Source organism: Rhea pennata, chromosome 3, assembly GCF_028389875.1.
Source record: "Rhea pennata isolate bPtePen1 chromosome 3, bPtePen1.pri, whole genome shotgun sequence".
NCBI classification, from domain to species: domain Eukaryota; kingdom Metazoa; phylum Chordata; class Aves; order Rheiformes; family Rheidae; genus Rhea; species Rhea pennata.
The window spans coordinates 79,476,247-79,498,036 of record NC_084665.1 but is presented as its reverse complement, the minus strand read 5'-3'; the positions used below and the strand labels follow the sequence as shown (position 1 = coordinate 79,498,036).

The 21,790-nt window shown below is 45.2% G+C and overlaps 1 protein-coding gene across 4 annotated transcripts in view; it reads left to right on the top strand.

The window, feature by feature from the left end:
- Positions 1–1,021: 1,021 nt before the first annotated feature.
- The window catches only part of FOXO3 (forkhead box O3), a 97,365-nt gene continuing 76,596 nt past the window's right edge, over positions 1,022–21,790 (top strand). For 2 of the 4 annotated variants that reach the window (XR_009957972.1, XR_009957971.1), the window contains exon 1: positions 1,027–1,687. Coding sequence is in view for 2 of the 4 variants with exons in the window: in XM_062572667.1 (XP_062428651.1) it covers positions 1,097–1,687 (591 nt within the window). In the remaining 2 variants the exon portion in view is untranslated. Of the gene's footprint in view, positions 1,688–2,146; positions 2,426–21,790 lie in introns of those variants that run through there. The other 2 variants (XM_062572667.1, XM_062572668.1) reach the window with 2 other exon arrangements.

The following is a 21,790-nucleotide window of genomic DNA, read 5'->3' as shown; positions in this document are numbered from 1 at the left end:
GCGGCGGCAGCAGCAGCAGCGCTGCTTCTTCCTCCCGTGAATGTGGATCGCGCTTTCTGCGGGCGTTGGAGGCGGCTGTTGAATCTCCCCGCGGCCTCCCTCCGCTCCCGGCGTGGCTCTCGCTGCCTCTTCTGCCTGTGCTTTTTAAATGACTTGAGTGAAGGGGGGGAAAAACTGTCAAGATGGCAGCAGGAGGAGCAAGGAGGTTATGAATGTGGTGTTGATGCTGGAACAAAACCTATTCTCTTTGGCAGCCCTAGGGAGGGCTTAAAGCTTCTGGACCTGTTGGAAGACTGGTGATTTGTTTTGCTCGTGTTGTGTTTGCTTTTTCCCTACGAGAAGAAGGATTTTTTTTTTTTTTTAGGACAACCAACAACCCCCCCCCCCCCCCCAGGGTGGCTTTCCCTCCCCGCCTGGCGCTCCGTCGGCGTTGAGGTTTTGGGGGGTTGCTTGTGCGTGGCTTGGGGGACAGTGCAAAGTGACAGGCTTATGCTAGTATGCAATTGGATGCCTGCTAAGACTTCGGCTCCCTTTAGGGCGTTTTGAAGAAGGAAAAAGTCTTCGGTGTAATCTGAAGGACCCCTCTCCCCCCTCTTGCTGAGAGAGGGGGGGAAAAGGAAAACAAACAACCCCCCCCCCAAAAAAAGAAAAAAGAAAACCCAAAGGAAGATATCTGCGGAAGCGACAAGGAGCAAGCTTGGAGGTGCCGGGGCGAGGGGTCCTCTCCCGGCTGGACACAGCCGCAGTTGCCGCTGGAGCTACCTGTGCCCCTGCACGGAGTGAAACATAAACACACGCACCGCGGGAGCGGCCCCGGCGGTGCGGAGGGCAGCGCAGCGGGCGCCGCCCGACCCCGCGCTGTCTGCTCCGGCTTTTTAATTCCGATTTTTTTTCTTTATTTGTATTTTTTTTTCTTTCGGGCCTTCCCTCCTCGGCCTGCGGGGAGCGGCCCCGGGGGGCGCGGCGCGGCGGCCGGCCGGCCCGTAGCCGAGAGCGGCATGCCCGCCCGGCGGCCCCGCGCCTGCTAGGCTCAGGGCCCCCGCGCAGGCGGCCGCCCGCCCCGTCGCAGCGGCCCGCCGCCCCCGCAGAGGCCGAGATGGCGGAGGCGTCGCCCCCCGGGCCGCTCTCGCCCCTCGACGTGGAGCTGGACCCCGAGTTCGAGCCCCAGAGCCGGCCCCGCTCCTGCACCTGGCCGCTGCAGAGGCCCGAGCTGCAGGCCAGCCCCGCCAAGCCCGCCGGCGAGCCGCCCGCCGACGCCGCCTCCATGATCCCCGAGGAGGAGGACGACGACGACGAGGGGGGCGGCTCGGCCATGGCCGTCGGCAGCGCGGCGCCCGGAGGCGGCGAGGCGGCGGCGGCGGCCGTCCCGGAGGAGGCGGCGCGGCTGCTGGCCCCGCTGCCCGCCGGCGGCCCCGAGGGACCGAGCCGCTCGCCCGGGGGGGCGGCGGGCTGCGGCGGCGGCGGCGGGGGGCTGAGCGGCGGCCCCGCGGCGGCGGCGGCGGCGCCGAGGAAGTGCTCGTCGCGGCGCAACGCGTGGGGCAACCTCTCCTACGCCGACCTCATCACCCGCGCCATCGAGAGCTCCCCGGAGAAGCGGCTCACCCTCTCGCAGATCTACGACTGGATGGTCCGCTGCGTGCCCTACTTCAAGGACAAGGGCGACAGCAACAGCTCGGCCGGCTGGAAGGTGAGACGGGGCGGCGGCGGCGGGCCCGCAGCGCCGCCCCGACGGCGCCCGCGGGGGCTTCTCCGGCGCGGCCGCGGGCTCCCTCCCGCCTCCCCCCGCCCCCCCCCGCTTTGCTTATTTTTCGTTTTTAGAAAAGAGGGAGAGGAAAGGGGGGGAAAAAAAGTTTAGGCGCTTCCCTGCTGCTGTGTGCGAGCAGTGAGGGCTGGCTGCGGTGTGGGGGGAGACGCCGAAATGCCCGCGTGGAGCAGGCTGGTCCGGAGCGCAAGGGACTCAGCAGGGAAGAAAAAGAGGGGAAAAAGACAAAAAAGAGGAATACTTGTAATGTCTTTCCGTTTTTTTTTTTTTTTTTTTTTTTTTTTTTTTAAGTTACAGACACCTTTAGTGTCACTGGTGAAAGAAAGGAGCAGAGTTGCATTCATGCTGTACCGGTCCTAGTCTCAAACCTCAAGTACAGAATGACTTATTTTCTTCAAGAAAACAAACCAAAAAAAAAAAAAAAAAAAAAACCTATAACCCCCTACATGTTTTCGAAAGGCAGTGGAGGAAAACTGGGGTACTGACATTTCTTCATGAAGTTAATCAAACCTGGGAGTTGTTGGCTGCTCAGGCACAGGGATGTTTGGCTTGCCTTTGCTGCGGTGTCGGTGTAGCACTGTCTGCCGATAGATAAATCCCGTATCTCGGAGCATTTTCTGCCCTGCGTTGTGACAGTCAGCAGATCACTCACCTATTAAAATGGTAGGAAACAAAATCTGGGTTTGTGGCTTGTTTACTTAGTGCAGACGCAAGCATGTTGTGTGCAGTCAGGGTTTTGGTTTCAAAGATTCGGTCTGCGAAGGCCTAGCAGGAGCCAGTGCTGCATGTAAAGCATATCTGAAGGGATTTGCAGAACTGCTTCCCCCCTAGTTTTACATGTCTATTTATTAGTACACCAAAATGTCACTTACGTGCAGCTACATGGCAAGGTAGGTGCTGCTTGATGTGGATACTGTTTGCAGAGGGAAGCCCTGGTGTGGTTCAGTTGCCGCTGAGGGCCAGTGTTAATAGCCTCCTGGACCGAGTTTTTGACTGGATGACGGAAGGCGAATTTGCAGAGAATTTGTGTTACAGAGAAATTAAATTTCCTCTTGCATCTCTCTATCCTTCGTTCAGGGGATACAGAAAGAACCAGTCAGAAATATTATAGAGATGAAACATTTCTGGGTATTTTCGTGTTAGCAACTCTGTCTCATATTTTGGTTTCTGAATAGGGCTTGCTGTTAGGAATTGAAGTGCAGAAGTGTGATTTTTCCCTTCCAAAGGAAGCATTACAGAGGAAGTGTTTCACTGCTGTTTGTCTCAAGTCTGGGAAAATATAAACACAAAGTTTATCCATGGCATAGTATGTTCAAGACCAGGTTCTTAAAAGCACAGATATACTTTAAAGCTTTTGTGTCCGTATTAAATGTTGAAAATTGATGCAACTTTACAAGTGCAACGCAGAGTGTGATAAAGGGTTAAGCCTTACGATGACAGCCCTTGCCTTCCTAAGTTGTTTGGTATTATATGCAGAAGCAGTGGCTTTTAGATGTCAGCTGTTATGAGAAATCCAGACTTTTTATCCCATACCTTGCGTTTCCAGTAAATTATAGCTACCAAGAGAAGGAAGGCTTCTGAAACGAAAGCGCTGGTAGTGTTCCTGCTCAGTTCGGTGGCAAAACTCCCTTTCACTTTGGCAGAAGCAGGATATTTGCGCCACAACGCAATGTACTTACATTGATTGGTATGCTTATTGCAGTCACAGTTTTTCTGACAATTTGTACTGTTAATCTGATATTGATTCCTTTTCTGAGCAGCATTAGCTGGTAGTTGGAGCTAATTAAAATGTTAAAAACTTGGGTCCCTGGAGATTTCTCGGATATAATTTAGTTCCGAAGTTTCTCACAAGCCTTTAAGATGACCTTTATCAGAATATGCAAGCGCACTGGAAACGGAAAATTCTTCCTGTTCCTAATGAGTGTGAGCTGCCTTTGAAAGTTAGTCGTGCTAACGGCGTGTGCGTCTGTGCGTGGGCCATGGGGGCATACTGAAGGGTGCAAAGGAGAGCTCAGGAGCTAACAATTTGCCCGGCATCCAAAACTGAAGGATTTAATCCCTAGCAGGGCTAGAGTTTCTTCTAATGTAAGCATATGCATTCAGAAGAGGAAGATTTCAGCTTCTTGGCTGAAGTTAGATTTTGCAGAGACACTGCTCTTAAATCGAGACTCCATCTTAGTCTCCCAATGCTACAGCACATTTATATGTTGTTATCACCCCTGTTTCGCTCACAGGTAATGAATACAACTCTTCAGGAGCTAATGTCAGCTTTTCACTTCAGACTTTTTCAGGCTGCTAGTAAACGGAGATTTTAAATGAATGGAACATACTCCTGATTCAGAAGGCTTTTGTCTTAATTTAGAATATTTTTACACAACTAAGTTCTTCTTTGAAGGCAGCAAATGCATTTAACAATATTCTGCACTGAAAGGGAGAATCGACATTTTAAACAAAGTGAAGAGGATAACTTGGTTTTGTTACTGTATGTATTATTATTTATGAAATATTAATACTGTTTGTGGTAAAATGTGCTGAAGATCATAATCTGTAAACATCACTGGGTTTATACTTCTTGAAACAATTATTTTAAGAACTATAAATTAAAGTTACAACTATCATTCCGCTACTTTTTTTTCTTCTTCTTCTTCTTTTTTTTTTTTTTTTTTTTTCCTTTTTGCCTAGGACATTAAAGCAGAAGTGAATATTTCAGATGTGGTTAGGAAGGCATATATTACGTTTCCGCTAATTCAGATAAGGTTTGCCCAATATGCACACCAGCACGCTTCTTTGCTACCCTTCCCCCTGCCCTGGTGGGATGTTAGCTAACCTAATACTGCCTGACAGCTAACCAGGGCACTAGTATACACTACATTGCTGTGGACCCGACATGCTGCAAGCGCTGTCGTATGCCCACGTTCGACCCATTTTGATGCAATCCTGCACACTTCCAAATCGCTGGAAAGGATTTGGACGTGTGCTTCAGTATCTGCCTGCTGTCTCGACTAGCTATGGGAAGTCAGTATTTTAATTTGTCGTCTCTGGAGGTGGCAGGGGGAAGGTCTGAGAGTGAGGTGGTTTCACTGTGATGGGAATGTGCCACGAACGGCGAGTTCTGCCGTTACCGCCACAGAGTTCCTCGATGACTAGATGTACCTGCGTTTCCAAATGCAAGTGTCCGTCACTCTATCCAAGTGCTGTGGTAACAAAACTGGTGTGCCGCCTTAAGCTTTTTCTTATTCAGATATTTAGATGCAGTAACTTACGTCGCTCAATAATCCTGAAATAGAAAATGGAAACACCTTTGTGCCCATGTGTATAATGGAGGTGCCCAAGTTCACTGTATCCCATTTAAGTCCTTCCATATCTCTTCCTACAATGTTATGTTGTCATTTCTTGCAGCACTATCCGGTGAAACGCAGTCTTTTCTGCATGAAGAGTACACTAGGGGGACTATTTTCCTCTTTGTTGAGCAGAATTGTAAGACGATGAGCCTGGTCCTTCGTACACAGAACTCCCAAATTTGAATGCAGCTGATTTGTTTCGCTTTGCTTTGCTTTGGTTTTGTATCAGAAGGCTATTTGTGTTACACCTGTTGCATTCATCTCCCTCGTGAAAGATAAGTACTAGCTGCTGGGATACTTGATTTGGAGGGGAGATTTTTGGAAACTTTGTACATGAACGTTTGTACATGAACCTTTCGTCGTTTGTTACCTTTTTTGTTGACCAGTGTGTACCACAGTGCTGCAGCATTTTCAGTGTAGCAAATACATGAGTCTTTTCTCTAATTATTGAGACTTGAAAACACTCAAGAAAAGTAGCAGCTATGTAGACAGATGTCTAAATCTGCTAGCCAGATGCTAATATGGGGACTTCTTATGTGTGGGATTTTTTTTTGTCATCCTTTTGCAAAGGATGTGGGATGGAAGCAGCACCACTCTCTGTTCTTCTTATTTTTCTTTCCTAGGAATGGCACACAGATTCTCTACCGGGAGCTGCAGCATAAAACTGGAATTTGCCTCAGTTTCTTTTTTTTTTGTGTGTGTGTTTCTTAGTTAACTGCTAGAGAGAGTACTTTTTCCAACCTTTTTTAAATCCTTCTCTTTTTCTTTAAATATGAGCTGCCTTGTTGGTCTGTACAGATGGGTTTAGGTTACAAACTGTGGTCTGACTGTTTTAAGTTAGATCTACCAAAGCAAGCATGATTTTAAGCAGGTAAAATGCTCTTGGTAAAAGCTTGATTTTAAGCAGAAAAAAGGCACTGGGATTACCTGTATGCTTAAAGTTAACTTCATGCTTAAGCATCTTACCTTATCAAGACCTTACTATGCTGTGCTTTAACAAAATTCCCAGTAACATTTGTAAGTGGTTTTGTGCTGGGCAAAAGGCCCAAATAGATGAAGGCTCAAATTTTAAATTGCTAAATAACAAGCTTATTGCATCAAAGATGGATAGAATATACTTTAGTATCAAAGTAATAAATGACTTCATAAACTTTCCAGTAGGCACCGTAGGTATTACTGCACATTACTATTTTATATCTGTAACCTACATCAAAGATCTTGCTTTTCCCTAGCTTATGTCAGCAGGGGACAGCTACCAGGGGAAGGATGGATATTGAGTAGCTCTTTCAGAATCACTGACATTGTTTCATCCACTATGTGACAGTGAGGAGCACCTTTACTTGAGGACTTACATGCACATAGAAGCACATCACCTTGGTGAATACCGTCAACTGTAAAGAATCCCAGGCTCTGATAAACTTACTTCTGATGTGGATAGGAAATCTCCAGCAACTGGAGCAGGATAATATCACTGTCAGGTACACTGGCTTGCTAAATACCGCAATCGATGTTCCTCAGTTCTTTCAAAACAAAAGTTGTTTAAAACAATCAAGCAACATTGGCAGTGTCTGTAACATATTATCATGGTAAATATTTGAGCATATTTAAGATACAAAGCTTGAGAGTCAGAGGTTGGCCTCTGCACTTACCTGTGTGTTTGAAAGCACATGGTGTATGTTAATAAAAATTAAATCACATTGCTGGCTTTTGTATCTGTCACAGCGTATTGGCTTGAACAAACACCATTGAACGTGTTTTATTTCAGGAAAAAAATCCAGCCTTCTCTGTATTTGTGCCACAAGTTTCTGAGCTCTGGTGGGCCACATTGAGATGATCAGAGTTGGGGGGAGGGCTGGCACGGCCCTTCTGCCCTGCTGCCTCCTGCCTCTGCTTGCTTTTGCCCTTGTAAAGGGAGTGCTCCGGGGGTTATACGCGAGGTCATTTTGTATTCGGGTCATTTTGGTAGTTGTACAACACTTTGCTGTAATCCTGGGAGATTATGGAAGATGGGGCACGTGCTGGTGCATTTAAAAAGGCAAGTGATTAGGGTGAGCACGGGCATTTTGTGAAAGCTCTTTGTGCTGATGTGGACAAAGTGGAAATCCAAAGTCGGTGGCAGAAGGCAAGCCGGCCCAGGGAGGGCGGCATGCGCTCCTGCCTCTGGATCTGGGAAGGGAACTGCCTGGGCCGAGGAGGAAGCCCCATCAAATCCCCCCGCGGCGCAGGGCTGCTTTCGAGGAGCTTAAGCAGGGTGGGTGGGGAAAACGGGAGATTAAGCATGAAACCACCGCAGAAGATGATGGTGGGTGCGCTCAGCTCAAAGAGGGGCTGAAAGGATTGCCTTGGTGAGAAGGAAAAACTCGTCATAATTTGCCAAATCGTTTCTCTAGGTGGCAGCCTACTAAAGGTGCCCTACAACACTTTGGCTGCCAACTATTTTGTGCGAAAGTATGGAAAATCTTTAGCAAGGATTGTTGCTTATTTGTAATGCAACTACAGTGGGTCTTAGTGTAATGGCAGCTCGCCAAGGGAGAAGCTGAAAATGTTTCATAATGCAAGTTATTACTTCGACTACAGTCTTCTCTGTTCCCCTTTCTCTCCCACTTTGGGGAAAGCTTTACTGCTAACTTTGTCACCGAAAATGCACCCGAGGGCAGGGTTATAAAATGGCAGCTTTAATTTCTTTTAAAAGCAGAAGGCCCTCTACGTTTGGAGACAGAACCTCTCTGGAGGAGAGCGAGCTCTGCGTCGCCTCTCGCTCATCCTCCCCGGGCAAAGCAAAACTGGAGTGCCCAAGTCTGCGCTGGAAAGAGGCCCTGGACCCGGGACGTCCCGCGGCAGGAGGCGCGTGCAGATCTCTTGACAAGTACTGTGATAAAAGCCGAGCCCGATAACACAGTTTCAGGTTTTTTGATGTGGCTTTTCTTACAGCCGATGATATGTGTGCAGTGCAGCGGTTTAAGTAGCAAAATAAAATGTTTAAGCAATGTGCACGGTCATTCAGTTTTCAGTAGTGCTTGCTCAGCATACCAGGAGTTAAGTAAAGAGCAAGTTTAACCTTTTATTCTCTCGGGTTTTTTTTTACTTCTACAAACTTAGTTTTTTCTATTTTATGATGATTTTCTGAGCATTGCCACACACAAAGCTTGGAAAATGAGGTGCATTTAGTCAATTTACAGCCTGACATATGTTAATTAACATTAATTACCTGCTTGAATAGTCTATTTAGCACTTATTATTAAAAAGTGGCTTGCCTGCAGAAGGGGATTTTCCTTCGCAGTGAGGTGTTTTGTTCTGACTTGCTTTAGACAGAGTCAGAGTTGGATATGCCATGCCTCTTTGCATAGCTGCTGGTTTTCCTATGTTCCAGTTGTGCGTGGTGTGATACCATTGCAGTCCTGGCAGTCACCGACTCCTTGCCTGTGTGTATTTGACATTTGCTTGACATTGGCTTAGCTTTCAAAGCAAACTGCTGTGTTTCCAAGTGGCTTTTGCTAGCAGTAGGTACAACTCTTTCTTTTCTGGCTGAGGCAGCTGGAGAAAGGGAGCAAAAATGTGAATTAGGTAGAAAAGACTGTGAAGTCCTGTTCCAGAAAGTCTTCTCTTGGTGCAGAGCTGGCAGAGAAGGTGGCACTGTTTCTCAGCTTGCCAAAAAAATAAAAGTATGGATAGTGCTGCAGATCTGACAGGCCATTAGAGCCACGGAATTGAAGAAAATTAGTGGACAGGAGCTTCGCTGAAGAGCAGTGGGGAGCTTGCTCCAGAGCTGCTGCCATAGGCCGCAAGGAGCAATTCCTTGCCTGTTCACAAGTTTTAGCTGGTGCAGGGATTTATTTACCTGGACATCTGGATCACAAAAAGAGACAGTGTTAATAGGACCAAAGCAGCTGCAGAATGCCTTTAGGAGAGTGAAGGATGGGTGGCCGTCAAAGAGTGGGAGGAAGCAGCACCTGCCGTGGTGGATAACTGCACGTTGTGATCCATGCTGCTGGGGTGGTGGATGTGCAGAGAGTGTCAGCAAGCTCTGAACAGTCCTTGAGGTAACAGTTGCCAGGGCGTCTTATCAAGGATGTCTCATATATTGACTTAGAGGAAAGGACCTTGTGTTCTGGGGATGGGCTTTTTCTAACGTGGTGAGCAGCTCATCATCAGCAGCAGTCTGCAGACTGTGGTTTTGCCTGGGATATTGGTTTTACCATTCGTATAAAATGAAGCAGCAACTGTCCATCACAGTGGGGAGGGCTTAGTCGGGGCCTTTTGCATCTTCACTATGAGAAAATACCTGTGGCAGCACAGAAAGGAAGGTGCATTTCTGGGGTGGTGGTGGGGGTTAGGTACGGGTTGTGTGTATTCCGGACTGTAGAAGATCTTAGATCCATCCCTGTGGTGTAGGGACAAATTTGAGTGCTGAGACACTCTTGGTGACCTGGTGGATCTGTGTGAATTTTTCAAATGAGTGCATGGGCTTTCAGAATATAAAACACCTTGGCTTAGGGGTGGAAATCTTTAAAATTCCATGTTCAGAATTCATAAATATGTTTTCTCTCCCTTCTCCCCGTAAAACACAAGTGCTTAAATGTAGGACAGAAGGTGCAAACTGTAGGAGCTTAAACAAAAGGGCAAGATTCATTTCATTTCACAGGACTTGGGATCTTGCTCTTGGTGGCCACAAGGAAATCTGGGAGCATGGCACCAATCCCAAAATTGGTGTGGCATCAATCCCATGTTTGGGATGAAGGGGTTAAAAGAGCTCAGCTGTGCTAGATGGGCAAGCAGGAGGGAGGAATTGCCTGAGGGTGACCTGCATCGCCCAGCAAGGAGGGCTGCTCTGGGCTTTGTAAGCCCAAGGCTGATGAATGTGCAGCTTCCTGCAGCAGTTGAGGAGAAGCTACCACTGGAGTGGAGTGTAGTCTCCAGCAACAGCAGCTTATATTTTATGATCTTCTTCAGCTGCACCTCTTGGGAAATGTTTCTTATCTTTGAGGCTGCAGCCCACCTCTGCTCCGTCGTGAGCCTCCCTTTCTGGCAGTTCTCTGGGTGCAACAAGCCCTTTCTCCTTCAGCTCTTGGTGACCAACAGACCGTTCCTCTTGGGCTTCTACCCTTTATCATCTCTGAGAAACCCACACAATCCCTTAACTTCTCTTCTCTGCCTTTTCTCTGCCACAGAGACCTCAAACATTCCCTTCTATGTTCCTTTTGTGTACTCTCCGACATGCTACGTGCTGAGCAAGGGTTGTGGCAAGCCTTTGGTCTAAAACCTGTGAGATGAGGGAAGTAAGAAGCAGAGACCACTTATTGCTCAATTTCCAAAGTACCTACATTCCTCCGTTCTCTATTCCCCAATTCCTCATTCCAGTCTGGTATATCCTACCTCACCTTTTCCTTCCTTGCCTTTTGTAACACCAAGGAGTTGCGTGATGCACAGATTGCCTCTGTGGTTAGTGGATGGCTGACTCATTGCTGCACAGGGCATGTTGCAGAAGACAGCAGTGTTTCTGGTGCAGTTACAGCCCCAATGAATGGCAGTTTTGGGGCACACTACAGGGCTGGTTGCTGGGCAAGGCTCAGGAGGAGCCAGTCTGGCCACGCAAAGCGGGATCTTTTCTCAGGGCCATCCCCTCGCATGTCCGCTCAAACATGCTTGTAGCACTGCTTTGCGCAGCATTTGAGGCAGGTCAGGAGTTAACAGTCTGGGTGCCTTGTTCTAGCACTGCGTATGTGTCCTACCTGGACTTTGCTTATTGGTGCAATTTTCTTTATCTGCACGTTTGTACTGATTAAAAATAAAGGCCATTTAAAGATTTCTACTGATATAAAACGCCTTTGTAAGATTTCTCTGATAGCAAAATGCCTTTCTGGGGATTTGTACTGATAAAGAAATGCCTTGTGAAGATTAGTTCTTATAACAAATTTGCACTAACGAATTGAATTAATTGCTCGCTTGATCAAAACATGCTATGTACTTAAGAGCTGAGTTAGGAAATGCTGCGTTCTCAGTTTCTTGGGCTGCAGCTGGGGCTGGGATCCTTGTAAACGTGGGTGCTGCTTCTTGAGTGCGTGGCATAGGCTGTAACTTCAGGAAAACAGGAGGTCTTGGAAAACTTCTGAGATCAGTGCCAGTCACAGTAAGGGCGTCTTTTCAGAAAGAAAACACGCTTCAGGTGAATGACCCGGCACGGTACCAATGGTGGCTAGTCGGGGCCTCTGCAGCTGGTGCCTGGAGGTCCCCCGCACAGCATCACCTGCATGTCTTTGGGGGTTGGTCGCACTGGGTGTGGGGTGCTGCCTGTGCAAGCTCAGGCTCTGGTATATCTGAGCTCACCTGACAGTCGGCTGCGTTTTAGTGGTGTGAGTCACTGTGTCATGCCTCTTCTGCGTCCCTTCGCCCGTTGCCCATGCTGACGTGAAGGGTGGGTCCATGCTGGCATTTTTATGCCAAGATCTTGTCTAGAGCTTTAGAATGAGGACAGGGGATGGAGGTGTTGCTGGAGATGTGGTTTGGTCTTTGGACACTTCTGGGGCTACCTTCGCACCTCTTGTTTTACTGTGGGGCTGCGTGGAGGCCTGCTTATCATCCAGCCCTGCGCTATGCAGGGTCTTCAGACAAGTCCATGTTACCACCCCTGGTTTTCCCAGATCTCCAGCTCTCCTTAGAGAGCAGTGGAGCCATGGGTACATCTGGGCTGGTGATCGGCAGGTGTGACACGGTCCTAGGAAAAAGTTCTCAGCAGGTTTGCTTGTTCATGGCTCACACGAGCAGAAAGTGGCAGGACCAGGCTGGACGCCAGCGTTTTAACTGGGCGGTAGCTTCTGTTTATCGGGACTGCAGAGGAGCAGAAGGCAAACAGATAAATAGGAGGGCTGGTGGCGACAGAAAGCAGTCTGTCGTGGGAGAGCGGATAGAGGAGTGCCGAAACACATGGAGCAGAGCCATGTGGGCTTCACTGCACCTCCAGGGTGCTGCAACTGGGCAGTCCAAACCAATCTGTAGCAGAAATGCAAGTTGTTTTGCACAGATGCAGCCCGGTTCATGACAGTGCAACTTTCATGGGTAGATGAGGTAAAGAGAGCAGGGTCTGATTCCTGTCCCAGCTGAGGGCCACATTAGGGCAGCGTATTGGGGCTTTCCTGTGAAAGTAGGGCTCTCCTGCAGAGAGTGCATTTGCATTAGTGTAAATAAGAGTCAAGAGTGCTTAAAATCCTGGTTGTAGCAGAGCCTAGACTCCCCATGAGGACTAAGCAGGACCAGGGAATGTCAGTAATAGTGTTACACTCAAGTAAACAAAGTTTTGCTTAAAAACACGTTAATTACTTAATAACATTCTAATACAAACCACTTTCCTAGTCTGGATAGCCAGCACCTCTGAAATTGTAGATGATTTGTCATTACAGCTTAGTGCTTTCTCATGCTGTAGCAGATCAGTTTCTGCATTTTTTTTTCAAAATAGAGTGAAGGAGCCTAAATATGTTATTTAAAATATTTTATTTTAAATATATTATTATATATATTAAATATATTTAAAATATGTTATTTTAAATAAATAATTTTAGGATAAGACTTCTAGGGCCATATTTATTTTATCTGGAACAGGGACTGAATTATCTTGATACATACTCCAGTTGCATGTCAGCACTATTAAATTGTGTTTGGTTTCTTCTCTCCATGCTAGCTCTTCAAGCAGACATTTCAGCTCTCCAAAGGTGTGCTATGACCAAAGTTCACCCCACTTTCTCATATGAAGTTTACAGTGTAAACATACCTTAAAATGCAAGACTTAATCCAGATCAAAAATTTCTGACTTTGTGAGTATTTGTAAAGCTAGGCTGTGAACCCGTATCTTGTGTAAATACATTTGCTAGTACTTCATGGAGGATTTATCAGTTTCACATATAAAGTTCTCGATATGCTTAGTACATAAAATTGGCTTTTGATACTGCTAAACAAAGAATGTCTTTGTGTAAGACTTTAACAGGCTCCCACATTATCACCTTTTTTTTGCTGATTGGTTTTGCTCTGAGAACAGTGATGTGGTTTCCTGAAAACCTATAACCTATTATTTGTTCTGCTAAACTGCCGTGGACCTTAGCTAATTCTCAGAGAATATTTTTTCCAGGAATTCATAGCAGAAGGTGACACCAGTTCAAATTGTGTCCTGAGATGCGTGTAAGCTGAGACACGTAAAGCCACTGCCCCTGTTTTTGTGCAACACGATCTGTTATGTTTAAAAGTTTCACTGTATGGGAGAACTCAAAACCATTTGTGTGACATGTCAGGTTTCAAAGTGAATGGTGGTTCTTTAAGTATTCATCAAGACCTATAACAAGAGGATGCTCTTCCTACTATGCCTCTGTAGGCGACTAATGTCGATGCTAAGAATGATGCTGCCGCTCAGAAGCTGTAAAAACCCTAAAGTGTTGTGTGAATCTTGTGCAAGCAGCTTCTGCTTTCTCACAGCCTGAGCCATATATGTAGCCCAGATAAATAAGTCATATATAAACTATTAGATTTGAAAATGCAGATCATGTCAGAGCCCTGAATGGATTGGACCAGAGGCTTCTAGCTGAGTTTGTGAGCAGCCAGAACCTCCTAATCTGATATTATGATTATTTTCATCATTATGTTGACAGTGTGTGATTCTCACTTCACAAAGCATATTATGATTTATTTCTTGCCCCACTGCTCTTACGACCCAGTTTATGCATGGTAAAAATACTTCTGATAAAAATGTACTAGAAGATTTGCACATTTGAGGTAGGAGAGAAGTGTTGTATGAAGAGCTGATTCTTGGCAAGTTCTGCGGAAGGGAGCGGTGTGCATAAGAAGGTATTTGAAAATCAAGAGGGAGGCCATTTTACGTGCAAAAAAAGAGGCCTAAAGTGTTTAGGCCATAAGGTAGTGGCATACGGGGCTTGGAGGAAGAAAAATTCTGTAAACTAGCAGTAGGAAGTAAATCAACCTGATTTATGTTTATAGACATCTGATGTCTACTGGGCCTAGTGGGGTAGCTTGGAGCAGGTGGAAGAAGCATACTGTTTACCTAATTAGAAACATAAATAAAATCTTTCCAACATTTTTCTAAATTAAAATGCATTTGAAGCATATGTCAGGCTTCTCACATCCAGGAAAGATCTCTCAAACCCTGTTGTTCCCTAGGGAGACTATTGCCATTTCACCTTCTTCCAGGCTCTGCCAGGTACCACTTTTCCTGGTCAGAGGATGCAGCGGGATGTTCATTAGCGGTCGAATTCAAGGTTCCTCCTGAACGCATCCATACAGGTCCCTATTGCAGTCAGTGGGAAAATGTGTGCTGTTTGGAGTGGTAAACCAGGGAAGTGGAGAACCGAAGAAAATGAGCATGGTTGAAGTTGGTGAAGACAAGATTTCACCTCTGTGCATTTAATTTAAAAGTCGGTGCTGGTAGGGAGCAGAGCCTGGGTTGCAGTACAGTAAGAACAGCTCCGTTTCTCCTGTGAATTTTAAACGCTGAGGAGACAAAGATGATGCTAATTGCGAGAGAAACTACTTAACTGCTTTGTATTATGTTTAAAATGAAGGGGGAATAACACTGATTGAATGACCTATTTTGACTTTCCCACTCTAATGTTCAATGTTGTAGTCTTTTCTGGACAGTGAATTATAATTTTATCAAATCCTTCTGGAAATGAGTATGTTGCTGGGTAAAATATTTCAGTTTTGCAGTTTTAACCACAACATTACCTCTTGCCACTTGACTCAGTGGCAGGAGTTTTCTCTTTCATCTGCAAAGGTCTTTTGCTATGCAACGCACTGACAGCAGGGTTTTTTATACAAAATAGGGACCTGTCAGGAAGAATATAAAATAGGGCAGTGAAGGAGTCTAATTTAGAAACAGAAAGGGCATAAATCTCCACCTCTTTCTGATGACAGAAGACCAAAGTACAGAAAGGTACTTCGTGCTGGTAAAATGTAGTCTTGATAGCGGAGAACAGGTTTTGTTAAAGAGGGAGCTGCACCTAACATTGTAACAAGTTTTTTTGAACATTATTTTCAGTGTGTAGCTGGTTGTTACATAAGGGGATTCTTAGATGACAAAGTGCCTCTGTTAGGATATGCTCTGCTTATTGTGTAGTTACAGAAATTGTTTGCTGTTTTGGACAAGTGTCAGACAGAATAATAGTGAATAAGTCCCAGATGAATGTGGGTGGTGAAAGGAGAAAAATAACTTCAAATACGGAGGGGTATTAGCAGCTGAACAAACAGCCAGTGTTGATCCTATGGTGCTGAAAAATGCAAGCAGAAAAAGATTTTTTTTAAAAAAAATTAATGATGAAAAATCTTTGGTGGTTTTCTCAAGTGTGCATAAAATTGGCATCAGCGGAAGAGTGCTGTAAATTATTCAAAGAGTGAGCATAGGTATGAACGAGTCTCCAAAACCTGACAGTAACATCAAATTTTTTGTCCACTTAGAACAACGTGACCTATAGTGTTGGTTGCAGTTGCTGGATCCAAGCATTTAAGTAGTGAAAACAACACGTATTTGACAAGGATGAAATGTTCATTTGGTGTTTCTGCAATAGCTCTGCAGGGACTCAACCTTGGAAAAAATGTTTCTCCTGTCATTTTTTTTATTCAGACTGGTACTGAGCATGTGGCATGCCAGTGTTTTTGAATTAAAAAAAAAAAAAAGTGGTAAATTGAGAACTAGTGTGGATTTGGTGCACCCTCAGCCTGGAGGAAAAAAACAGTGTGCTGAAGCAAGAGGAGGAGAGCAGTTATTGGAGAAATTAAGTATGGATTTCCTTTGATTGTAGATGAATCATGGCATCTTACTAAATTTATCCAATCTTGAGTGCCTGGTTTCTGGTTTGACATTTTCATTTTTTTGTTTTGCTTTGTTTTTGGGTTTTTTTTTTCCAAGCTCTCTATGGGCTGCGAGAACCATAATTTCCTTAGTTTCTGCAGGAAACCCTATCAAGTATCAAACCACTGTTTCTTCCACATGGGTCCAAACATGCTGGAAACCACAGAAATCTCTCCAGAAGCAACCCGATACAGCGGGTGGGGTTGCAATGGCAGGTCTGTGCCTTTCCCATTTTCCGGCAGCAGACGGGGGACAGGAAAGTTGGATCTTGCATGGCTTGACCAATAACTTCAGGCTGTTGCTGTATCTCTGTGGATAGTTCTCACTGTTCAGTGAAATACCAAGCAGAAGTATCAAAGAAGAATGTACTTATACCAAAATCTACCCTGAAAAATATGTTTTGATATAAAAGCCAAGTGCTCAGGAAGTACAAAATGTCAGAATTAAACCTGCCTCTAAAACGTGAAGTTGCTCCTGCTGCTCATGATGATGCTGTCATTAGTAACAGGCTCACACACACTCTCCCCCCGCCAGGCTTCTGGTTGGGCTGGATGCTTCACAGCGTGGTCACCGTTTCCCTTTATTCCCACGGATCATCATGGGGGCCCGGTGCTACATTTGTTTTACGCCGCGCTCACTCAGCCCTGAGTCAAGTAACGTGCCTTTCCCTGCATGCTCATCTGTGCTCATCCTGCCCCAGGACTTCCTATATCCAGTGTCTTGCCTATCCCAGGCTACTAATCCCAGTTTCAATTCAAGTTTGCAAAGCTATTAGCAACTGGGAACAGAGTTTTATAATAGGAAGTGTTGGACAATATGAGGGATAGGTGGGGCTAACAGCACCACCTATAACTTACAACATTGTTTATTTATTTCAGTAATCCTCCCTTGGGTAAGTAGTCATGGTGCTGTTGGTGTGCAAGTCTTTAGTCATTCGGATAGTCCCATTCAATCTGTCGATACTGGGCAAACTGCTCATTCCTGTAAGCAAGTGGAGGACCCTGCCTTAAATTGAGAGACTTCAATCTCTATATTGATGTGGCCCTAACCAGAGAGTGAACATTTTCTGAGATGATACTGCTCAGGGTGCTACTAAGCGGTCTTTAAAATAGTGATCCAAAAATCGTGGAATCCTGTTTCTTTCCCTGCTTTGTGGTGGGTGGAAGTATGTTAGCAATGCTTAACCTCCTTCACTCCCTCTTCCCGGTGGCAGCTGCAAGGTTGAAGGCTGCTTCCCATCTGGTTGAATGAGTGGTGGCTGTGCTTTGCGTTGCAAGTGATCTGCTACTTTTTTGCCCCAGAACGGACAACATTTTCCTGACAGAATGCAAGGTCAAAATAAGCTCATCACCCATTTTAACACCTACTAAGCGCCTCATTGATTGCTTCATCAGTGTGTGCTAGTTCAGTGACCTGCACTGTTGGCTAATTGCCTTTGATATTCGACCAAAATTAGAGGAGAAATTAAACACCAGCTCCTTAAAAGGTTGTGCTATATTTAATTATAAGTGCCATAATTGTTCTGATTTCCATAGTGAGGGGCTGGGTTTCTTTCCTTCCCCATTGATGAGAAGAAAGGAGACTTTACAGGTTCCTCATTGATAAGATATAAGTTATCAAAGTATACAGTCCATAAAATATATTCTGCATCTGCCAGTACATGCCTTTTCCTTACATAGCTCCCTAGTTTTATTGTATCTTCTGCCTCTGCTGTTGATACCAAGCTTTGTCTTTAATGATTCTGGGAAATACCTCCATATCTAGATGGAAAATTAAGCGTAATTTTTTGAGGTCAGGATTAGACTGAGAAACTCATACCAGCTTGGTGTGTAAACCTGCAAGGTGGTGCCTTGGGACATGGAAGCACATCCCAGGTTCTGGGTGCAGGACACCTTTGCTTCTTTCACTAGGCCTGGCTTAGCTTCGGTTATAGTTGGTAGAAGGCTTCTTACAGACTTGGCTTGGATCAAGTCGTTTAATGGTATGAATATACTTATATTAACTTTATAAACAGCTCAGGCACAGAACATGCAGTTTACAACTCCCTTGTTTTGAACTTCATCACAAGGGAACTTTAATCAGGCAACAGAGCAGCCCATCTTCTTTCCGTCCCAGTAAAGTACTTGCAAACACACGTTGCCACAGGTAGTGCAAAGGCAAACCTGGCACACCCTTTCCCCTCTGTTGCGAGCAAAATCTGTATTTTAGTATCTGTTACTGCTCTCCAAGCTATTTTGGTAGCTCAGCAGATCAAGAGGTTTGCTGGTAGTGGCTGATATGTTTCAGATACTGTGCTTCAGTTTCCCAACAGCTATTGATAACAGCTGTTTAAGTCACAGATCTCTGGGTTGTGATGTACTGGGATTTTCTGAGTGGTTGTGACCTTGGGGGAGGAATTAGACTGGATGTAATGTTTCCAAGAGTTGGAGACGCCTGTGCCATTGAGCTAGTGCACGTTGCTGGATCAATTACTAGCATTGGCAGGATTTTGCTTTAGGGGAATCTTGCAACTACATCACAGTCTTATTATTACCAGATTATTGTTAATTGGTTTTAATGCAGAGCCAGATATTTGCAGTGAGGAGGAAACTTAAATAATCAGTTTCTGTAAAGTATTTTCCCTATGTGCGGCACTGTTGCAGCGCTTATCACTTAATGTTTTCAGAAAAATATTATCAGCTTGTGTATGGAAATACACATTTACTATAGTATTGTCATCCACAAATATGGAATCGCTGAATGATGCCCAAACCTTCTCCAAAGCAGTCAGTGGCAGTTGATTTTTTTTTTCCCTTTGGTAATAGGGGCATGAACCACAGACCCTAAGGGGACTCGGCACCTGCATGACTCAACGTAGTGTAGTTAAAGCCTCTTCCAAGCTTTTGCAGACAGGTTTCCCGGTGAACCTGTCAGTTTTCACCCGCAGCCCATGGTCTAAATGCAGGTCGTTGGCCTCCCCTGGGCCGATGATGGCCACGCGACACAGCGCGGGTGTTATGCAATGCGCTCAGACGCTCTTAATTTATGACCTAACAGATTTTGCATGTGCTTCATCGCAGGTGACAAATGAGCACGCTGTGACCCGACTTCACTGACTCAAGTTTTGAGCTGCCTGTTTTGGTCTGAAAGATCAAGAGTCAGTCTTAGAGCTGCTTCCCTGGTTTACTTTTTAATTTTTGTTCCGGTGTAGTGCAATATTTTCACGGGCCTATGAAGCTGAAGCAGTGTTTATGTTAGCTCTTGCTTGCGTGGCTACTGAAGTCACTGGAAACCCTCTGTGGAAATGCAGCCCCCATAATTCAGAAGGTCTGTTGTTTACTTAGTGTGTAATTGACTGTCAGAGTGTTGCATTTAATTCCAGTGCCAGTAGGATTTTCCTCAAAATGTCTATGTCATATTAAGCCAGTGAGGAGTTACAAATGTAAATATGTTTACACAAAAAATGAGAAATGCATGAAAGCTGGCATTGCTTAAGCAGCCAAAAGCAGCGTGTATACACTAGAGGGACGCTGAAAATGTAGGTTGCCTTAGTGTGCCTCCAGAAGTAACTCCAACAAGAAGTACTTACAGTGTTTGCCTTCTAGTCCCCGGTATGCTACGGCAGTTTCTGCAATGTGGGGAAAGGAGCTGAGGAGTCTGTGGGCACGTCTGTAGAATTTTTAAGAACAACTTGAAATGCCCAAGAGAAATGTGGGCAGTAGCTAACTGGTCTTTGTTTTCAATTTTCCTGGGCAGTAGCAAGATAGCCAACAACTGGGAGACTTCTGACGTTAAGTGTTTCATAACTGAAAGTTAGGCATGCTTCACAAGCTGTCACATTTAGGGTTGCGCGTGCAGGCGCGCGCACACACACGCGCGCACGCGCACATACACACACACACACATAGAGAACATTGTTTACTTCCTCTGCAAGTTCTGGGACATTCAGTACTAAGAAGCATGATACGCTTGCATAAACACTGCAGCCAGATTTATCTCTCAATCCTATCTTTTCCTTTCCAGTCTTGGAAAGTGATTAATCTACAACACACATTTTGTTCTTTGATTGCTGGGCGTTATTCTGTAATCATTTACAGTTTTACCGAGCTGTAGTACTGACTTGATGGAATATTTCTGCCTGGTACCCATTGCTGTCAGCTGAAGTTGTGTAATATTGAAGGATCCAGGAATTCTACTGGAGAGAGCTGTGTAATGTTAAAACTGCTTTCTTTTGCAGCGTGCACACTTAAAAAAAAAAAATCAGATACATATTTAAATTGCAGATAAGTATTTATGCAACAATACATGCTGGGAGTTGGTTTGTGGATTTAAAAACAGTCTGATTACTGCAGCATGCTGGCTGGTAGCTGAGGTAGTGTTCATATGAGTTTGTGGAGGGTGGAGGAGCTGAAGTGACTTTTATTTTCTATACAACACATCATGTATGGAAGCTTACTCCAGTTAAAAAATATGATCTTTTGTAGTTATGAGAACCTTTACACGTCACCTGGTATCTGAGGAAACAGAAAAGTAAAGAGATTAAAAGTGAAATCAGAAGACCTGTCCTGTCTTGACTGTGTCAAGGCTTTTCCAGTGCCCTTTGTGTTTTTTGTTTGGCTTTTTGTATGTTTTGGAGTGTATAAGGTATAACTAGACAGAAAGCAGGTAGGAGAGGTAATAACCTTGAGTTAACATGTTGTAGGTTGAGATTAGGCCATCAGAGTTTTGTTGGATGTAAGCATCCATGTTTTAAACCAGTTGTTCTTTCACTAAGAAAGGTGTGTGAAAAGTCAGTGGAAAAAATTCAAAGGAAAACACATGACTTGAGGTTCCAGCATATTGGTAGCTTATTTTTGCCGTATATGTCCACCTCTCTCTCCTGTAAAGAAAGAGCTCTTAATAGACCTTGAAGTAGGTGGGTCCAGAATGGTCACCTACGTCACTAAGCCCAGTCCCTGGCAGCAAGGGACAAGTGTGTGATGAACATTTTGTCCCAAGGATGCACAGAAATCTGCCTGTGTGACCACCATCCAGCACCCAGGGCAAAACACTTCCCATCACCTTAGAACAAACCAAAGTCTTGCTGTTAAAAGACAGAAACCACAACACAAGTGTACAGTGTGCAAAGAACAGGCAAAACTGAAGGCAATGCCAGTGGCAGGGCAATCTGTTTTATCTGTTAAATAAAATGTCCAGATGACCCTATGCCAGAAATCAGGACAAAAAGTCTTCCAACAGGCTTCCAACAGCTTGTCAGTCTGAACTTGGAGCTGGGGAAAGGAGGAGGACTTCCTCTGACTGCAAATCTAGCAGTCATTTTAAATGGGTTGCATTTGAATTGTACCCTACTCTACCTTCGGTGCTTGAGAAGTCAGCGCCAGGAGGAGCACCAGCATCACGTCTCCAGCAGTGGGCTTTGGAGGAAGCACAACAGACAGTGCAAACAAGCAGTGACATAGTATTTACTGATTTATTGACATATAGGGGCATCTGGAATAATCTGGTCACAAATTTCACTTCCAGTCTCCAGTGTTTTCTCTGTTTAGTTACATTGTCCCATCAATAAATTTAATGAATTCCATTCTAAAAGACATGTTTCTCTGTAAAGTCCTCTCATGCAAAATCCTTAGTGATAGAGGGAATTTAAAAACAAGAAGAAAGGAGACTAGAGCTCCTGTGAAACACCTGCTGTTTAGAAAAACTACCAAATTTTGTAAGGCAGTGGCAGGTTCAGGGTGTTTATATACCCAGGTATCCCACTGTTTTGTTGGACTCGACCCCGGAAGAAAGATAGCTGTCCTACGGACGATGGAGAAGAATGTGCTCCTTGGGATTGCAAAGTTGCACTGTCCCTAGCCCAGTGGG